Source organism: Calonectris borealis, chromosome 5 (assembly GCF_964195595.1).
Source record: "Calonectris borealis chromosome 5, bCalBor7.hap1.2, whole genome shotgun sequence".
NCBI lineage: Eukaryota > Metazoa > Chordata > Aves > Procellariiformes > Procellariidae > Calonectris > Calonectris borealis.
In genome coordinates this window covers 7,727,376-7,747,440 of record NC_134316.1, presented here as the reverse complement: position 1 = coordinate 7,747,440, position 20,065 = coordinate 7,727,376, and the positions used below count along the sequence as shown (strand labels likewise).

At 46.7% G+C, this 20,065-nt stretch overlaps 1 protein-coding gene across 1 annotated transcript in view; it reads right to left on the bottom strand.

Moving 5' to 3' along the window:
- PRKCH (protein kinase C eta) overlaps window positions 1-20,065 on the bottom strand; it is a 118,392-nt gene that overhangs the window by 11,439 nt on the left and 86,888 nt on the right. The window contains exons 11-12 of the mRNA XM_075150875.1: window positions 9,435-9,573; window positions 8,284-8,472 (exon numbers count right to left, since the gene is read on the bottom strand). Of these exons, the coding sequence (XP_075006976.1) occupies window positions 8,284-8,472; window positions 9,435-9,573 (328 nt within the window). The remainder of the gene's footprint in view (window positions 1-8,283; window positions 8,473-9,434; window positions 9,574-20,065) is intronic.

Sequence of the window (20,065 nt, the reverse complement as noted above, 5' to 3'; positions counted from 1 at the left end):
TTTAGCCTTGGCAAGCTATGTAGAGACAGCTTTAGTTTTCTTTCACAGTGGATTATTCAGAAGCATGGGACTGTTACTGTGGAGAAGAGGAGCACATCAGAAAGGGTTGTGATCGATCGACAGAAGAGATTAAAATCACTGGGGAAAGCTGTTTGCTGTTTGAGAATTAGGAGGCAAAGAGTAAGAGACAGCATGTTACAGAGATGCATATGCATGCTCAGGCAAAAGAGGTAAGGTGGCAATCTGTGGGGGAGCACAGCCTCGTCACTTCACCACAATGTGTGTTTATGGCAAAAATTATCTAGAGAAGAGATCATTTAAAACTGCAGAACCCCTTCCCAGCTGGGAAACGACAGGCTCCGGAGTCCTGCTTTTGCTGCAGAAACTCCGGAGCCAACCAGGAAATGCAAGATGAAAGCATTTCTAAAACACAAAATAAAGAAAAAAACATTTCACAGAGAGATTCAAATATTGACCTGACTCTGACAGCCAAAGCTTAATCAAACTGTGCAAGAGGATTTATGGAGCCTGCCAACTCTGAAGAGATGCCAAGGAGAATAATTTATTGGCATATTCGAAGGCATTTTTAATATCTGCCTTTGTTAGCAGGCTCCTCGGCTCTGAGGATAAAGCAATGAGCTCATCTAGTTCCCTCTTTGATTTCAGTGGGCCACCACTGTGTTGTTCCTTTTCCTTTTAATCTTTGTCTAAAAAATACTCCCGGCATCTGGCTCATTCAGAAACAAGTTCATTCTGGCTATTCCAGCACTGCACATGAAACAGATTATCTGCCTTTTTCTGTCTGTTGGAAAGCAAGAACCTGGCCTGGATCTGTAGGATGCAAGTGCAAAGGAGAGACATATGCCTTGTGCAGAGTGACGTAAAGGAAATGTAGGCAACCTTGCACCATCAGCATCTGGCTGCCTCGTTTCACACCTTGTAAGTGTTCAGGAGAGGCGGGGGAGCACAAACAGGGGGGTTTGGTCTAGCTCACAGCGGCCAAACTGACCGCCCAGGACTTAGGGAAAAGGCGAGGCACAAAGGCAGCAGGAAGCACATACGCATTGCACTTGGATGTGCCAAGCAAAGCACAGCCCAGGTGTTCTGAGTCATGTGTTGCTTGCTGTAGCGTGCAGGGAGGATGCAGACACCCACCGTGGTATCTGAGCTGATGACGGCTAGTTCTGACCTCCCAGTATCCAGGGGTGTTGGAACCCGAGCAAGTGCAGTGTATGAAAAGAATAAATTTATGCAAAAAATAGTTCAGATCTCGCCCTCTGTGCTGACGTTGGGGGTAAGCAGCTGCAGCGAGTAGGCAGCTTGGACCATCCACATCTCTCCTGAACCTAGACATCCTTGCCAGCAGTCCGACACCAGCCCTTTCCCCTCCACTCCTCTGTCACAGCACTTTGCTTTGATTATGTTAAAAAAATCTGCCTCTAAGTTCTTTCTGCTGTGAAAACCCTGGCCTCTGCCTTCTCTCCTCATTAATGGCATTTTCAAGTTGCTTACAGCGGTGGGGCCAGTCTGGTTCAGCACGGAGCACTCACCATCCAGAAAGCCTTTCTGAAAATAAGTTGCGGCACAAACAAAAGGGGTCCTCACCGAGGGTTTGGGCAATCGTGGTGGCATCCCCTTAGGATGGGTAGTTTACTCCTGCCGCAGCACAGCCCAGTGTTCACTTTGCTTTCTCTCTTTCAGCTGGGCCTGGGTGGAGTACCCTATTCTGTACCTCTTCCAATATTCTTTCTTCTCAGCCCGTTACAGCCAGTGCATGCGGCACAGCCTGAGTCTCCACGGGTGGCGACTGGACTGCCCTGTGCTCTGACCACACGGGATATTACAAGTCCCTCAGAATTTCTTTGGAATGGCAAGAAATAACCACCCAAACCCTGTACTCCCCAGGGAGTCCTGGATTTAACTCACGCGCACACACAAACATAATAATCAAATTTATCTCTCATTAGGAGCCAACACTCAGAATTCCTGAGAAACGATGGGCTTGTTTTCACCGCAAGGAGAGGTAGAGGAGGGTACCCTTCAGATTTAGTTTTTCCTCATGTAGTATCACCTGCAAATTTAGGGCAGAAGAAAACCCTAACATACATACACACACACACTTCCCCAACTGCTACCTAACTTATTTCTGCATATGCATACACAAAGCGTTTCTACAGTTCACCACCAGTGCCCTCTAACTTAACCTCTTGTTTTAAGGTAGAATTGGGCCACATTTTGAAATAATATCCAAAGGCTTCCCCCCATCAACTCAAGCAAAATTGCTGGTGGAGCAACACGCTACTCATTATAGTACCTTGTGGGGAAGTCTCTTGTGTTTGATGGTTACCTGGGCAGCATATTCGCTCTTCTGGGCACCAAAGGAATGACAAACTTCTGTAGAAAGTTTTGAGTGGCTTTTTTAATTAACAAGATGAAAATTGGCCGAGCTGTTGTGGAAGGGCCCCCATACCTCTCTCCTGCTGAAGATGAAGTGGCTGGTTGCTGTCTGCTCTGCAACATTCCTGAGCTCTTTTCTTGCTCTCCAGAAAAACCCCTTCACTAGCTGCCTCCTAGCAAAGGGGGATAAGTTACACTGCTGGCGAGCCCTCGGTATTGAATATCGCCGTGTGTGCCAGCTGTATAAACAAGCCAAAAAACCTAAGGAACTAACTGAAAAGCCCTACTTTCTGGGTTGCAGTCTGTGACATGGGCTCACAGGAATGGGAGAAGAGGCTTTTCCTCTCTAGATCACAGCTTTTTTGACTTCTAGATCAGGCTCTCTGGAGGCAAAGGGGATTTAAACTGTGGCACATTTAACCATTCCCCCTACGGCTGCTCCCGAGAACCATGCAAGCTCCCTCCTGGCCGCTGGCAGAAGCTGGGAAGGAAATCCCAACTCCCTCACCTTGTGCTCTGACAGCCAAAAATGAGTCCATAAAACACAGGTTGTCAGAGCATTACCTGGCTCCTGCTGACCCACAGAGCATCATTATTGCTGCGGCTGGGTCCGAAGCACTAATTCCCAGACACGAGAGCCTTGATGTTAAGCTGGCAATGCCAAGGGGATTTTAAGCAAGTCTGCAAGAGCAAAATCTAAAGGAGGATGGGGAGGTGGTGGTGTGCATGTTAGACTTCAGTGGTGGTGTTGGGGTTCAAAGAGCGTCAGGGTATCTGAGGGGGAAGTGACCTCAGTGACACAGAGCAGCAGAGAGTTCACTAAACCACAGTATTTGCCTTTTGAGTCAGCATCGCTTCCAGGCTATTGTTCTCTAGAAAAACAGATCAACTTCAAGTTTTTCTTTTGCATCCTTGACGTATTGCTGACGTCATTTTTCTGCAAGGGTCACGTTTGCTCTCAGCAGAGCTCCCTCACCCTTCAAGCCCTCTCACTCTTCTCACTAATCCACTGGCATTTGGATTCCCCTGTGCGGTTCCACCTGCGCTGGGCGGGAGTGCAGGCTGCTAAAACCACAGCCAGTTTCCCCTGCACCTTCCTCTTTTCTTGCCTGGTGTTTATTTTTCAGACGAAAACCACTTGGAGGGGCACATAACCATTTTTGCCCAGTCTCTTAACTCCAGTAGTGTTTTCTTCAAAATGCATGTTTTTAACCAGCTGGAGGGAGAACAGGCTTTAGTCTCATTTGTGTCCCCAAAATCTACAGCTACAGGCAAGGCTGCCCAAGCCTTACTTTTGGCAGGAGCATTTCAGCTGGGCCAGCAGCGTTTCAGAGCTCACATTAAGACTGGGGGTTGGCATGCAAATGCCAAGAGACACCCTCAGCTTCAGCAGACCCAGCTGTGACAGGAGTTCAGAAATCCAGGGTGCAGAAGGCAGAGCAATGCTAACACTTCCCTGGGGAGATGCTGCTTTCTAGCCCCTGCTGTTACCTGGCTTTGAGAGAGAAAACATCTAAGCTGCAATTGCCCACCCAAGTTCCCAAGCCTTTGGGCTGACCATTGCTACTTCAGATCATCAGTCCATGGAGCAACTCAATAGGCTTAGCCCTTCTCTCCTCACCTGAAACTAGACTTGGAAAGGAAAATCCCTGCAGCTTTGCCTGTGAATTTGCTTCCCATTACGCCATCAACTTTTGAGACCCCATTTTCACTGTCCCTTCATTCTCCCCTCCAACTAAGCCTGACTGTGAGCAAGACAGCGTGATTGGATTGCATTTGAGAAAGTCATACATGAAGCGAGTGAAACATGCTGCCAAAATACCACCCCGCTTATGGGAAACGAGAGGATTGTGTTTCATTTTGCAGTTCACTCAGCTGAATCCCAAAGCCTCTGGCTGCCTGGAAAGCCACCTCCTTTGCTCAAGCACTTTTTGCTAGTGACAATTTACAAATTCAGAACATCGACATGCTGTAACAAAGCAAACTCCAGCTGCACTCTCACTGTAAAAGATACGGTGCGGCAGTCTCTGCTCTCTGTATGCTCACAAAGATTCCCTTTCACGGTCTCTTCATCATCAGACACTGGTGACTACTCTGTCAGCTGATGGCAAAGAGTATTTGAAAGAATTTCTTTTACAAACACAAACCCAATAGCTCCTCTGGCATAAACTCCTTGTGACTGCATTCAGGTAGCGCTACGGAAAAACCTTTTTTTGGGGGAATCAAAATCAAAGCAAAACTTACGTTTAGAATGAGCTGAAGTGGTCTGAATGCATTCAGCAGCATTCTCCTTTTCTGCACGTTTTTTACTCCCACAAGCAGATCCATGCCCAGTTCGACTTGCTCACACAAGCAGGGGAGAGCTCAGTTTGCGTCCTCTCCGCCTGACTTGAACCATCAATACCTAAACTTCCCAGTAACACACTCAGACGGGGCAGGGTGCACGAGTGAGATTTTCTATTTCCCTCATCTGGGAGTATTGACTCCAGCAAAATCCTGCTGATTTACACTGATTTAGCTCTGCCCTACTCTTTCCCCAGCTCTTGAGGGAAAATATCAAGGACAAAAAAAAAATTAAAAAGGGAAATAGATAAAAACTACTTTTTCTAGAGCACAAATATTTCTGCTTTCAATTCTAAACAAGGTCCCAGGGCATTGAGGTTGTTTTTGTTTTCCTTGGTACCAGTGCTCAAAAACACGCCAGAAACACCCACTGACCTAACTGAGGTCCTAAGGACGTATCTTGGTTATTATCAGGAAACTGCAAAGATGAACAGGATGCAACCTTCAGAAATCAGGTGGTATCGGATGGGGGGAAATTGGTGAAGCACAATTATGGTAAACAAAAGCGAAACAAAATAACAGCATCCGTTAAATGGGTACTAAAACCTATTATCCTTGTTTACGATAAAGTTCTTCGTGAAGGCAAAGGGATCAAGTGCTTTCTAAACCTAGATACATCCATTTGTAGAGTATCTCTAAGCTCCTACACCTAATTGTATCTTCCTGGCAGAAGAATTTGATTTTCATTTCAGAGCTTTGTACCACTCAAGACTAAGCAAATTCTCACTAGCCCTGTTCAAGGTTAGAGGCCAGAACTTTTAGTGAGGGGATAATCCAGTTATTAAGGCTATTAAGGCCTGCAATATAAGAGACCCCAGGTTTAATTTCCTCATCTTTCTAGGCTTCCCATGCCATGTAATTGCTTATAATAATTTATGTCACTGCACTAAGTTGAGTGCTCTGATTTTCCAGATCATGGGTTAGAAAGCACTGACACAGCTGTAAATCAGGGAGCTCAAGTTCACTTTTTGTTGGAGGTAAACACAGTAGTGATTAGAAGATGCTCACATAGTAATAATGCTGTATCTAAAGAAATAATATTAGCATCAGAAGTCTGTGAGAAAAAAAAAATCTACATATTTAGGAGCTAGAAAATCTACTGTCTTCCTTCATAAAATAGCCATAAGGGAACAAAAAAGCCAGGTTCGCCACTCTGCGTTATACTGACACCTAAAAATACCGACCAAACATTATCAGTACACTCCAAATATAATACCTCAGCAGTGATCACATTTGTTATCATTCAAAAGAAATCAAAGTGTGTGGGTTTTTTCCATTTTTATCCACAGCCCCAGACAATCTCATGACAGGATGTTTCCTTCCCGTTAAAGGCAACATGCTCTGATGCCTCTAAAAGCTCAGCTAAGAAAGCGAGGAGGAAATGAGGAGCTCTTCTAGTGAACAGCTCTTGAAGCCAAAAGCAGCTACTATGAGGTTGCAGAAATAGAGGCTGTAGCAAACTATCATCAGTGCTGTAAAACATGATGCAAAAGTCACCTCCAGGTAGCAGTCACTCAGGGAACAGAAACACTAAAGAACTGAAGGTCCAGTAAAAATATCAATTGTAACCTCCCACTAGTTAATCGCAAGGCTCTTGGTTAATGCCCTAAATTTCAGCCTTTTCCCCAAACCAGACATAGCATAGTGCTTCTCTCGAGCAACGCATGTGCAGTTCAGAGACTCAGTTTTGCTTTCATTTGGGTTTCACCAGCAGCACGTGACACAGCAGACAAGCAGAGCGGTGGAGAGGAGACCTTTTTCAGGCAAGTAACCAGCCATTGCTAAAGTTGACTGGAGATGCTGGGTCGATCTCTATTTAAATTCTTAGCTCCCTCCTCAATTCTGGCCCTCTTTCTCCAGTGCCTCTCATCACGCTGCTTGCCTGTTAATCACAGAAGGGACCCGCTGTTAAAAGTTGGCCTCTGAACATGGGCTAGAGCAGCCTGGGGTGACTGCAGCTTGTGCTGGCTGTTTCTATGAGGTTCCTATCAGAATTAGGAAAATAAGCATTTCATCAAGAGGCTAAAACACAAATCATATTTTATACCCTGAAATTCCTGTTATGATGAGCATCTATCTGACGACATTTTAACTCCATCTCATACTTATGCAAGATACCTGCAACAAATCTACTCTGCTATTACTTGTCACTGCAGAAGATGAATTGGCTCGCGCATTCAAGAGTCCCAATCCAACAACATGAACGCTGCTCCAGAAGCTGCAATGAGTCTGAACGACACATTTTTTCTTTTTAATTTTAAATATGCTGCAGGTTATTTCCAAAACCCAAGAGGGCCTTCAGCATGACAAACGATCACTCCTAAGCACAACACCTGTGATTTCAAAGCACAACCCTTTGTCTCCTCAAGAAGTGGATTTTATTCTCAGTTGATTTCTGTGGAATTTATTAGATGCATTTTCAGCTACAGAAAGTAGTTGCTCAGGTCATATCCAACAGAAACCTTTCAGCAGAAAACTTCCAGATTCTCGCTACTAAAGATCTGATGAAAACAAACTCTCCTCTTTCCTTTAAATGGTCCCATCATTTATTAACCCATTTCTTTCAGTCAGTGCTCCACAAGTTATTATAAATTGCTATCTTACCCAACTATTTCTTAGATCCTCTATTACCACAATATTTAGTAGTATCCAGTTTTAAATGCATCTTTTTTCACAGTGCTTTTGCAAAGAAAGGAAATACTCTGATCCTTCTCTCTCTGAAGGGTGCTTAGAGATACTAAGTGATTTGATGAGGGGCAGGAAGAAGTCAGTAGCAGAACAGCCAAGTTGGGTCTCCTGATTCCTAGGTTAACACCCTCGTCATTTAATCACCTTTTGATTCATTACAGTAAAGCCAGACAGCTCCGGTGCAGTAGGCACTGTTTGTACACGCACAGCCTGAAATCTTAAAAAGCTTCACTTCCATGTCACAGGCAAAGATGTGAGGCATGTGGATAAGAGAGTTCTGGGAAAATTCAGGAATACAAGGTAGAACAAGGACTAAGTGTAGCCAGCAACAGCTTTCCTCAAACTGTTTGCTGTACAGCCCCATTTTTTTTTCTCCCAAACACACAAAAAAAATCAAACACCTGTCTTTGTATGCAGGTAGACAGCAATCCCTGGGGGATGGCTGGTATTACCAACAGTCAGAACGAAGGATTATCATGAAGACTTCACTTCTTCGCCACTCCAGTAGCATGGAAATCATATGGTCACTACTGATTAAATACTGGGTGTGCCTGCTGCTCTGTTCTGGAAGATGACCATATGTTGTAAATCATTAAGTCAGCAGGGGAATGTCCAGACACACAGACATGCATACACTTTGCCTGCCAAGTTAGCTGCTGAACGGTATAAAGGACATAACTATGCAAACACACCTAAGCGTGGCAGGATTTTTCTTTTTGTTTACCCTTTAATCCAAGATAAGAAAAGGGTCAGGGTCAGAGGAACCGCGATTTCTGAGTGCCCATACCCCAGTCCTGTTTTCTTTTGCTAGATGTAGGCTGAAAAAAAGCCAGGACAGAGAGCAAAGGAACTCACTGCTTTGAGGATTGCTACTGCGTCCTGCTGGAGCCACGTTGGGTAGACAACTTCGTCGTTCAGAATGGCCTCGAAGAGGTCATCCTCGTTCTCCGCCTCGAAGGGTGCGTGGCCACACAGCATCTCGTACAGCAGCACGCCCATGGCCCACCAGTCCACGTCAGGGCCGTACAGCATCTCCTGCAGGATCTGAAGAAGGGATGGGAAAGAAATATCAACCTTGAAGCTTCTTAAACTGAGCAGGGGAGGAAAAAGGATTTGGAAACATTAACGCAGTTCTCACTATGTCCCAACAGCGCTCTCTGCTAGGCTGGCTGTACGTCCAGGAACATACAGGTGATCTCAAGCTGGGAACCCCCAGATCAGCACAAAGGTACATCAGATGCATTAAACAAGGGCTGAACTAGCTTGGCGGCTCACAGGGCCACCTAGGAAACAAGCCCTTAGAAATGATGCTAGGGCTTAGCAGGAGGAGAAGGGGCATTTCAGCAAAACTGGCTGAGCCTCAGAGGCGGCAGAGCAGCCATGTGTGTGGGTTGACATCGCCTTTTCCTTGCCACTGGGAAGGAAATGCTTACCCGGCTCCAACGGCAAGGCTTTCAGCTGGAGAGGGGAAGGAGCGCGAGTGTGTGAGAAAGGCACAAACACCAACCACAGACAAAAATTCAATTGTGTTGAAGAAGGATCTGAAACCCTGTCAGAACATCTGGCAGCATCTGGAGGGCAGCTGTTCCTTAAAGAGGTGTTTATTAATTTTGTAGTGAGATTGGGGAATGACAGGGAACGGGAGGCGGTAGAAAAAGGACTTGGGTAACGAGGGAGAATTCAATCTCCTTTCAAATCAAACTGGGCCGGTATCTGTATGTGCCCCTCTCAAGATTTTTGCAGCTGTGCCTCCATTTTTCACCTCACGTTTCCTAAAAAAAAAAATATAGGCTTATCTTGGTGCCTACAGCAGCCTGAAGGTTTACTCATGCTTTGCTTGCACAAGGGACTGATAATACAAGCATACGTCTAGAATGAAACCTTGCACCCGGCAGTCAAATAAGGTGTAGCTCAAGACACCAGAGAGTACACCTGCTGTTCCAAAGCTAACCTACGCTTTTCATATTGTAACCAAGTTTTCCTGGCCAAAGAAAGGTTTCCTATACCTCCGGAGCGATGTAGTCTGGTGTACCACAGAAGGTGGCCGTGGTAATGCCATCGTGAATGCCCTCTTTGCACATTCCAAAGTCTGCCAGCTTGCAGTGACCCTCGTAGTCCAGCAGCACGTTGTCCAGCTTCAAGTCCCTGCAACGAGAATCGTTCACCGAGTCGCTACGTGCTTGGAGCAGCCCCAGCACAAATGGAGGCAGCGTCCCAGGCCTCAGAAGCTTAACCTGTAAACTGGACAAGCCTCATCATCATAAAAAAATAAACAGAAGTCACGCAGGAGGGGCTTTCTTTTGCTTCATCTCTTACAAAAGGGAGGGAGGAACAAACATCATTCTTCCGAACTGCATTTAATATGGGCAGGTGCTATACGAGTTCGCCCACATGGCTTTCCAAACACACCACAAGCCCGGCTGGCAGAGCTCCTGCTCATTTAGCTCTGGGACTCACTGGAGCAGAGGTTGCCAGAGCTGTCAAATTGCGTAACGATGTTATGATGCAGCAAAACGCCCCGCACGGGACGTGCTCTGATTCAGCAAAGCATCGCGCTGGGAGCACGCAGCTGCAGCCGGGGAGGCGTGCAAGGCCTCTTCAGAGAGGCAGCAGATCCCCTCCCGAGGCGTGGGGGGTTAAGTCCCAGGCTTCCCTGTATCAGGGCAAGCCTGGCTGATAAACCCCACCCGGAGTTATCCAGGCTGAGAAGAAAAGAAACTCCCTGCCGACACCAGGCCACATGGGCAGGGGGAATCTTCGGCCAGCATGGGATGCCTCCATCATAAAGCAAAGTCTTAAAGTGCTCCCAGATGTATCGATTCCACCAGGACTGCGCTAATGTAAGAAGTGAATGTCCCCCATAGTGCTCATTGGGGTGGGGAACTCCTTGTCACTGTCACAAGAGACCTGCAGCCAAACAAGCTGCAGAAAGGCACATTTCCCAGTACGTCACCTCTAACAGCCTGGGAGCTCCTCATCAGAAGCAGAGCTGCCAAAATGACAGAGCCCTAACAAAGCTTATCAGCTTGCCTGACCTTGAGATTGCCTGAGGGAATAGCCTGCAGCCAGAAGCGCTGTCAGGAACATGACCAGAAAGCACGGGGTCATCTGCAGACTTAGGCAATGCCTTCCTAAAAATACATCCCAGCTCGTAGCACCTCTGCTTTTCAGCTGCCAGACAAGCTCTAGGCACCGTCACAGATGGAGGAAAGGAGCTATGATGGGAGCTCTGTGCAGTACAAATAGGTCACGGTTCATTTTCTAAGGTATTGGCCCAAGAGTTGCACAGAGCCCTTACAGCAGCTCTGAGGCAGGGAAGTGTTACCATCGCCATTTTACTGAGATGGAGGACACCTTATAGACCTAGACAAAGCCACTTGCAAAGTCATTCAGATGCCCAGTTAAGGATCAAATAACTAAATACATTTGAGGGTCTCAGGGCCCCATGAAATCCATGCTGGAACTTGATCCATTTTGCCCTCTGGTTGGACATCTATTTCCCTGGGAAGGGGGAGTAATAGGGAGGGTGGTAACATAGGTGGTGGCATCTCCATATCAATATGAACACCTATGGGTGAGCTGACATCTGAATCCAGCTTGATCCTGTTCATCCTCCATCTACAATCTTAAAGTGAAAATCAGGTGGTCCATTGTTCTGATGTGCATTGGCATTTCTACAGCCCACACTACCACCAGAAGCCTCTCTGGAGCTTGAGAGCGCTCTCCCTCAACTTCACTGTTGCAGTGGAAAGATCAATGACGCACTGTGCTAGACAATCAGGGCCACATCCTCTCCTAAAGAGATAAGAAAAAGTATTATTAGCCTCTTTTGAATGGATGGGAAAGCGAGGAGTAGAGGTTAAGAAATTTGCCCATGTCCCCCAGAGCCAAGACTAAACACCAGCTTCCTGAATTCCAGCTCCGGATCTCAATCCCAAGATCATACATCCGCTCTCTTCAACTTTAACACAGCATGGCAACACAAGCCAGCAAAAAGCCCTCTGCAATGATGCTGCGCTTCCCAGCAGGCCCACCAGCTATCCGGTGGCCAGTGAAATTTGGATGCTGAGGACAGTGCCCACGCCTGTCTTATGCTGCAGTGTTTGCTCTGGGTGGGATGCTTAGCAGAAGACACTTATTTTTCCCCTTCTGAGGATCAAAAATGGCTGCTAAGGCATGTGGGCAAAGGCTCGTCCTGGAAGGGCTTTAGGCGAGCACAGTGAGAGGTATTGTACGTGCTCGCCCATGACACTATGCCTTCAGCAGCAGTTTACAGCCAAGGCTCCTGTTGCTCTTCCCTGTGGTTCCTGGCAGAGCAGGGAAGCCCTCCAAGCATGAAGGCAGGCCTTGTTTCCAGGAATCTGCAATGATGCGGTCGACACGCACAGTTTATTCTTGGGTCAGTTTTAAATGAAGCAAATACCTTTTCGGTCCTGGGCAGGCCTGACTGTTGAGGGTGCCCCTAAAGGTGCGACTGGAAGGGGAATTTTGGTGAACCTGTTTGGAGATCCCCCTTCCAAACCTCCCCTCACTCCCCAAAACATCCGTCACGTCCCGGCATGCTTTGGGAATACCTCAACACACACTTTCTTATACATTGAGTGAGCAGGTTACAGTCCCTCATGGAAAGCCTGAGGAGCAGAGGCAAGACAGAGCCACGAGGCAGGGCCAGCTCTACAGACCAGACCACCAGCCACTGCCACCTCTCAGCCTCTGCCCCACACGACACGATGCAGAAAGCCCCAAATCCCTGCTAGCTGCGTAATGCATGATGCTCATCATCAAGATGGCAGGAGCTTCTGCAGGTGCAAGAGCACTCTGCGCTTGCTGCGTCCTCCCAGAGAGCCTCTATATATGTAACGGCCATTACATTTAAACTATCTGCCTCTCGCTGAGCGAGCACAGTTTTAACCACCCAAGGCAAACTTCCAGCCCTTTCGCTTCTCTACATTGCACATTAAACCCATTAAGAGCGCCTGTTGTCTCCTCCTGCAGTTGGGATACCGGCTTCTCCTGACTTCTTTCCAGCAACGTGAAATCCAAAACTTGCTTTTGCTATTTTCACATAACCTGTAACATGACATTAATCTCCTCTCACTTGCTCAGGCACTCCGGCTACGTGGAGATCATTTTCGAAGAGGACCTCCTGTGACCAGACAAGACTTCTCAATGCTATTCACTATTCATGAGCAGGTCTCGTGGGCCAGCACAGCGGCAGGCTCAGCCATGTGGTTCCTCTCCGGCAGCCCCATAGGATAATTCTCTGGGAAAGTCACGGTTTGGTCTTGTGTTTGAGCGTTTGTCTCAAGCGATTCCAGCAGTCGTAAGCTCTGTACTCACTGCTCAACGTTGACAGCTCTCCCTACGCGTCGTACCCCGTGAACCAGCACAGCCACTTGAGAGGAAAAACACTGACAGGTTTCTGAGATTTACAAGGAGCTCTTCATTTTTGCAGCAAGGATTCCGGGAAGCTGATGAAACTGGAAGTCATCCAGCTCAGAAAGCCCAAATCTACCTCATTTCCTTAATACTTGCATTTTCCATTCAATATTTTTAGCAGTTCGATGAAGCAATAACGGCGGAGAGGTTTTCTGAGGGCTGCATTTCTAAGGTCCTGCTGAGGTTCTGCCTTTCACTGGCAAACCTCCACTGGAAAACAGGCTTCATCCCGACTCAGAAAGGCAGCCTTTGTCCTCGCAGGCAGCTGCGGCACATCGGCTTAACGGCCTCCGTTTAGTCTAGACCCAGAAGAAATGACAAAATGAGCTGCTTCAGCGTCACTCGCTGGAAGAGGTGTTCTTTATACATCTGCCGCTTGAGTTTAACATTCGTAAAAAAACCCAAAATTACAATTGCAGATGATCCATTCCTTTTCTGAAGCATCTGTCAAATGCAATTTCCCTGCACCAGGGGTTTTTGCCAGTGAATAGGTGTTATACACGTACCTGCCACTTGCTCTGCTCAGATCATCTCACTCGTGATGTAGAAACTGTATTTGAAAGGATGAGATTTGGTTTTCTTTTTCCCTCTTTCGGTTTCACCACCCTGTGTTGTAAGGGCTGTGCACGTAGTAAAGATCATCTTCGCAGAAGTAGTGGTGACAGACACTAGCTTCCAGTTTCAATGCCTCGGTTTGAGGTTATCCCAGGTTTGGTAATTCCAAAGGTCCAGTTTAAAGCTCATAAAAGCCTGCTGTTCCCATCTCGATGCAAATCATTTAGTCATGAAAGACTTAGGTACAGAGCAATGGGAGCTAGCCACAAACATAGGTGTGAGTAGTGAAATACTCCAGTCAAATGTTAAAAAAAAAAATATATATATACACACAATTAAAAATAAAATCCCTAAACCTGGAATTAGCTAAATTAATAATTTTGGCATTTCTGAAAGGGAAAATTTTGCTTTTTCAAGTCTTCAGCATGCAAGACCATTTAGACACTCTTTTGGAAACACCTTTGGGGTGAGCAAATGTGCATTCAAACCCCCTGTGCAAGCAGGGAGTAGATTTTGATTTTTCTCCACCTCTTCTGCTGAAGTAATTTTATTTCATAGAAATACTGAAATCTCCATCATGATGGAGAAAAATGTGTTTCTATTGCCTGCTCTGGTAGCCAAAGCAATACGTGTTTCCAACTCCTGCTCCAGTGAAATTGTAATTACTTTTTGCAACATGAAGCAACTTCAACAGAGGAGAACGAAAGACGTACAACCTGCAGAATAGCACAGTTGGTAAGATAGTTATTGAAGAGGTGGGATTTTTCAAGTTGGAGGCCTTGCTCCAAATACAGTGGACAACAGATGTAAACCAATAATTTGATTAAATAAGGAGGAGAACAGATGGAGGTCTCAGTTTTATGTAAAGCCCTAAATACTCATGTGAAGCTAATATCGTTTCCCATTTTCTTTTGCATTCATTAATAACACCCAAACCGAAATATTTTATTTTACTTGAAACCAACACTCTCTTGAGTTGCAAAAAAAATATTGTTGCTTTAAAAAAGCCCTAAAAATTATTTTGGGCCCACAAAATCTGAAACAATTTTCTATCTTTCTTTCCACACCAAATTTTGGAGACTCAGTTACCAAACTCAAAGCAAATAATTATTTTCACAATTCCATTCCCACCGGCTTTGGACTAGGGACCTCCACGTTTTGTTCCCAAGATTTCATACCACTTTGGGAATTAAGGCTATTTCCAATCCCGTGTGCCTTGGGTTGTAGAGAACTCACTTAAAAATTCCTTCACAGAAAATGGCTCACATCTCCCACATTTTTCTAATAACAACCAACCATTATTTATTTTTATGGTCAGGTAAGTTTTTATAACCAGAAACTCATATTCTCACAGTGTCAAGGAAGAGTTAAGCAAATTTCCCAAGCAGTGGTAAAGCTGAGTGTCAGGAGGCAGCAGTAAATACAGGCTAAAGAAGACACCTGCAATATATTCTACCAGAGCTAAGACATAAAAACCCAGGCTGAGCCTGCTGCTATTTGCTTAGCTGCTACCACATCTTTAGGGTAGGGGGAAATATTGAAATCACAAATGAAAAACCAGGTTACTGGCCTTTGAAAAAGAGAGCCACAAAGCAGAGATAAGAAAAAGATCGAGCTGCACCGAGCTGGAGAAAACCAGTTTGAAATCCTGAGTTTTGCTGCCAAATGAGAGGACGAGCTGCTGTTCCCTTCCAGCCTCGGAGGCTTCCTCTAATTCAACTCCTGTTGTACTTTAAAGGGGAAAATTAGGATAGCTGGAGCTTACAGAGGGCACCCTCCTGGGCACAGAACCAAGCGAAAACCAGAGGTAAGGCTCAGCGCTGTTACACAGAATATAACCCGCGTGTAGCCACTTACTTACACCACCGCTTGGGGCTGACATGCTGAGATGGAAAGCGTTGCTCTATGAGCCCACAGCTTCACAACGCAATCCCTAAACCCTGTGGGATTTAGTCCATGCGCTCTGACCTTCCAGGCACTGCACGAAGTAATGTCGAAATAACAGCGCAGGGACGGCAAAACATAACTTCAACTCCTTGTTTTCTTGAAAAACATTCTCTTGGATAAAGAAAACGTTCCTTTTAGTTTCCAATCAACTTCTGAGGTGCAAACCCGTTCAGACCACCAGCATGCATGCAGACAGCTCGACTACGGCAGGCGTACTGCAACTCGCAGTGCAATGTAGCAGGACAGAAATGAAGGGAAGATCTCTCCAGATATTTGTAATTCATAACTACTAGAAAGTACGAATGAAACGATTGCAAGGTGCCCTTCTGCACTGTCCTAACAACCAGAAGTTGTTTTCAAAAGCTGGCCATGCTGAAGTGTTTAGGGACTGTAAATACAACCACAACAGCTCCAGACTGAACTTCTGCATTTCTCAGAAACGAAGCAAAAGCAGAAATGTGACATAATGATACAAGAATCCACCTCAGACCCAGGATAAGTGGTACGAGCGAGTGAAACCCCACTGAAAATTAACACTCATTTCTAGGCCATACAACAGGAGACAGCCGCCTCTCCTTGCCAGCTGCTTTGTGCAGCTCTGGGAGACAAGGAGGCTCGTGGGGAAGGTTGATCTCACAGGCATCTCAGTACCTGAGCAGTTCTCCAGCCAGGAGCCCAGCACCATTCCTGGGGATTTTACGGCTCATCCCACCACAGCACATCCTGCAGACTCCGCAGAGGGATGCAGAGGAGGAACATGGCAGAATATAACAGAGCCTCATGGCTTTTCTCTGCTTCACTTAACCCACCCACACTGGCACGCAGAGCACAAACCTTTTGAAATGCTCTGCACCCATGTGTTAGGATAAAGGCATGACAGATTACGGCCACGCAGCCTCCCAAGCAGGCTCCACCTCTCTTGCAGCCACCAGGGTGATATAGAGTGATGCAATACGGACTCGCGACCGGGGTCAGATACAACGCCAGAAGGCACGGCTGAACCTCTCTGAAAACTCACACCAGAGCACATGGCCAAGGACCACTCTGGAGGGCAAGGTCATGGGTGTTTGAATTTGTGCAAGACAGAGGGAGATCCTCATACCCACCTGCATCTGTGCTCTTCAGTATGTCCAAAAGCACTCTGTATCAGTCTTACGCACTCACAGGGATAAGTCTGACTAAGCTTTAAAATACATTCTTGCTCTGTTGCTTGGGCTTCAGACTAAACTCTGATTGGCAAGCACTTGTATCCAGAAGCGCTCTGTTATTACATTTTAATCTTAAAGTCAGGCAGCCCTTCAAGCATAAGGACAAGTTTCTGCAAGCCATCTACCTGGGTTAAAGCAGCACCATGGGTTTTTTGGTGGAGATAGGCTGCAACCCGGTGCTGCCGGCTCCCCACCAGCCTGACCCCTTCCTGCTGGCAGGGTCTCTCTGGAAGCCGGTTCCCCAGACCACATCAGAGCATCAGTCCCCTCCCGGCATTCCCTGGGCTGCCGCTCCGGAGACGAAGCAGTGCCCAAGGCGTTGACTTCTCTTACGGCAAAGGACCTGGCATTACCTGGGATCCAAGACCTCTCTGATGGTTTGAAGCGCCAGCAGTCCCACCTCCCATCCCTCTGGGCACTTCAGAAAAGCGTCTGTGGAAGCTAACACAATTACCGACATGATTTCATTGCTATTGAGATGAACAAGCATGATTCATCCTCCAGTTAAATTAGGGTGGTAGGCTAAAGTATCCAGGCACAGACTTAAAAAAAAACCTCGGCATACCACAATAGATAATCACAAAGCTTCCACCACGTTAGTGGGTCTGAAGCCGAGTGGTACAGATCCAATGGGACCCCACGGGTGCCCTGAGTCCCTTGAGGGTCAGGCACACCTATAAGCTTCCCCTTTATTAGATGCACAGCAGCTGTAAGAGAGCTAATGATAGTTTCCAAAGGCAGCTTTACAAGGGCAAAAAGACACTCTTGTGAAATGGGGCAGCCGAGAGCCGGAGTCATTACTGCTGAAACACAGACGCGCTAGAGATTGCCGCGTTGGAGTAATCCCAAAGATGGCGCAATCCATATATATTTATATGTCCACATTTGTGTGCATACTTTTTTTATATATATATGTATATATAATCTATATATTATTTGCTGCACTTTTATGTGGGACTCTAGTCAGGAAGGAGGAGTTACACTTGAGGTATTTCCCCAAATCCCAGAGCAAACGTCCTCCCATTTACTGCAGGAAGGCGAGGGGTGGACAGAAAAAGGCTTCCTGTCCAGCTCTCGGTATGCACGCCACGCACTCCCTCTCCAGATGAGCCGCCAGCGTCGTCCTGTGATAGACTCCTCGGTCCCACTGGGCAGCGACACTGGAATTTGCTGGCCCTGAAACATCCCTTGCTGAGTTGCTCCCAACAGAGCTTCTATTTTACCCTTGCCAGAAAAAGAGGGAAAGAGGAAAAAAAAAAAACCAAACCACAACGCTTCTTTCTGTGAGTCCCCTTGCCTGAAGTCTTCAGAGGAGGCATACAACAGACTCGAGACCCAAATGCATGAGCAAGAATCAGATGTGGACTTATGACTGACGGTGCCAAGAGAGGTTAAAAAGCATAAGCCTATTATGTCACCTTGACAAAAATAAACCAATGTTGATTTGAAGCCTGATACCGAAATGAAAATGAAATCAGGCTTGTGCCCGCAGTGCAACATGGTCTCAGTGCTTCAAGATGGAGGGAGAGTTACCCAAGATTAACCATCACCAACTGCCCACAGCCCAACGTAGAGCTGCTCGAAGGCCCTGTCCCAGCTCCGAGCTGTCCTGGTAGGATCGGGGCAGGACTGCGTTGCTGAAAAGGCTTCTCCTTCCACCTGCACCGAGTGACACGTCCCCATTTCACCACTGCGTGCCACTAAGCCTGCCCCGGGGGAATTAGAGAGTAGCTCACACCAAAGCGACTCTCCTGCGCTCTCACTGCTAATCATCTTCAGCTGCCGTGAAATCCACCTCCCCGCACTCAGTCTTTGGAGGACTGTTTCACTCCAGGAAATATCAAAGGAAAAAAAAAATAACAATAAAAGTGGCCCTATCCATCACGATCACATGTGCAGACTGCCTCTGGCAACGGCTCGGGCAGTATTGGTAATGCCAGCAGGGCTTTGCGGGGAAGACGACACTCCTGCATTGAACCTGTATGTCTAGTCAGGCAGACTTCTCCATATTCATCCGATATGGATAAGATTCGCTTTACTCTCAGCTTGATCCTGAATCCAGGGAAATCAGCTGAAAAAATCCTGTCAGGTTCAGTCAATTTCGGATTAGGCCCTTAGAAAAAAAAAAAATTACTTAACCTTATTACAGCTCTGAATTACAGATCCAGATTTATAAAGCTAAGGCTATAGGCACTAATCTCCTTTCTATAATGGAATGAACAAAGCTGAAGGCAAAAGTATTGTATTTTTAGACAGGATTTTTAAAAGCACTTTGCTTTGGCCTGTAGATTTCCACTGCTAAATTTACTACTGACTTCTGAAGGAGCAACACTGAGCCAGCATGGGCGCTTTTGAAAATCTCACCATCTGCACTGAATTTTTGTGCACGCGGCGGAAGAGCAGTCTCCGTGCTAGGGACACGTTGTGGGCACAAAGCACACAGGCACCCCAGCACTGCGCAGCAGGGGGTACTGCCTAGCCCCCCTTGGAAGACGGTTTAAATATATTTCCTAGGAGATGCTGTCTTCAGAGTTGTTTCTTAAAAAAACTGAGACCATCACTGATATCAATGATTCTATTTTTTTCTAAGACTCCAGCGAACCTGCGGGCAAACAAAGTGCTTTCCTGACTGCTCTGATCTCTCTGCTGCTCACCACAACAATCACTTAAATAGCAGCAAGTGAAATCAGATGCAAAAGGTAGGAGCCTAGCAAATGGGTCATTATCCCAAGATTTAGTTTCTCATTTCATGTGGATTACTGCTGCTATTCACTCATTACGGGTGATTCACCCAGGGCTGTGTGGAGACCAAGTATCCTGGATAAGCAGGGCAGAGCCAGGTGAAATTCCTGGCTGGGCATGCCGAGCTCTCTGCAATCCCACTCCCACTGCTGGGGACTCCTCCCAAGCTGCCTGTGCACAGGAACCAACGACATTGAGCTTTGTGCCAGGCCAACAGGCACAGGCTGGATCCCGTGCGCCACCCCAAAAGCCATATGGGCAGCAAACAGACCCCAAACGGCCTGTGAACAATGCTGGCCGGTGTCGTCCCCGTGTCACGTCAGGTATTTAACCCACGAGTCTCTTTGGCCAGGGCTCCCTCTCCAGCTAGAGAGGGAGACAGGTGCTTTCCCAAGGCAGTTCAGCCCCTCTAAAATTTGACTCACCAGCTGGGAAGGATATCTAAGCTCCCAAATTAGGTGCCTTAGCTAGCTGTCCGATTGCAAGCAAAGCAGAGGTGACTTAGAGCAGGAGTCAATCAATGCTCAGCTGACATGGCTACCACGCACAGAAAGCTGCCAACTCCCTTGCTCCTGTAATATATGAAACAAATGAGTCAGAAAATGAAAATAAGCCCTGTCTTAACTGACCCCATCTAGAAAAAGGATAGAAATGGGACTTGAATGAGGAAGGTCTCTCTTTACAGGGCTCACCTCTTGAGTTTTTAGCCCACAGATCTGTCAAGTGCCTGCATGAGATTCACTGCA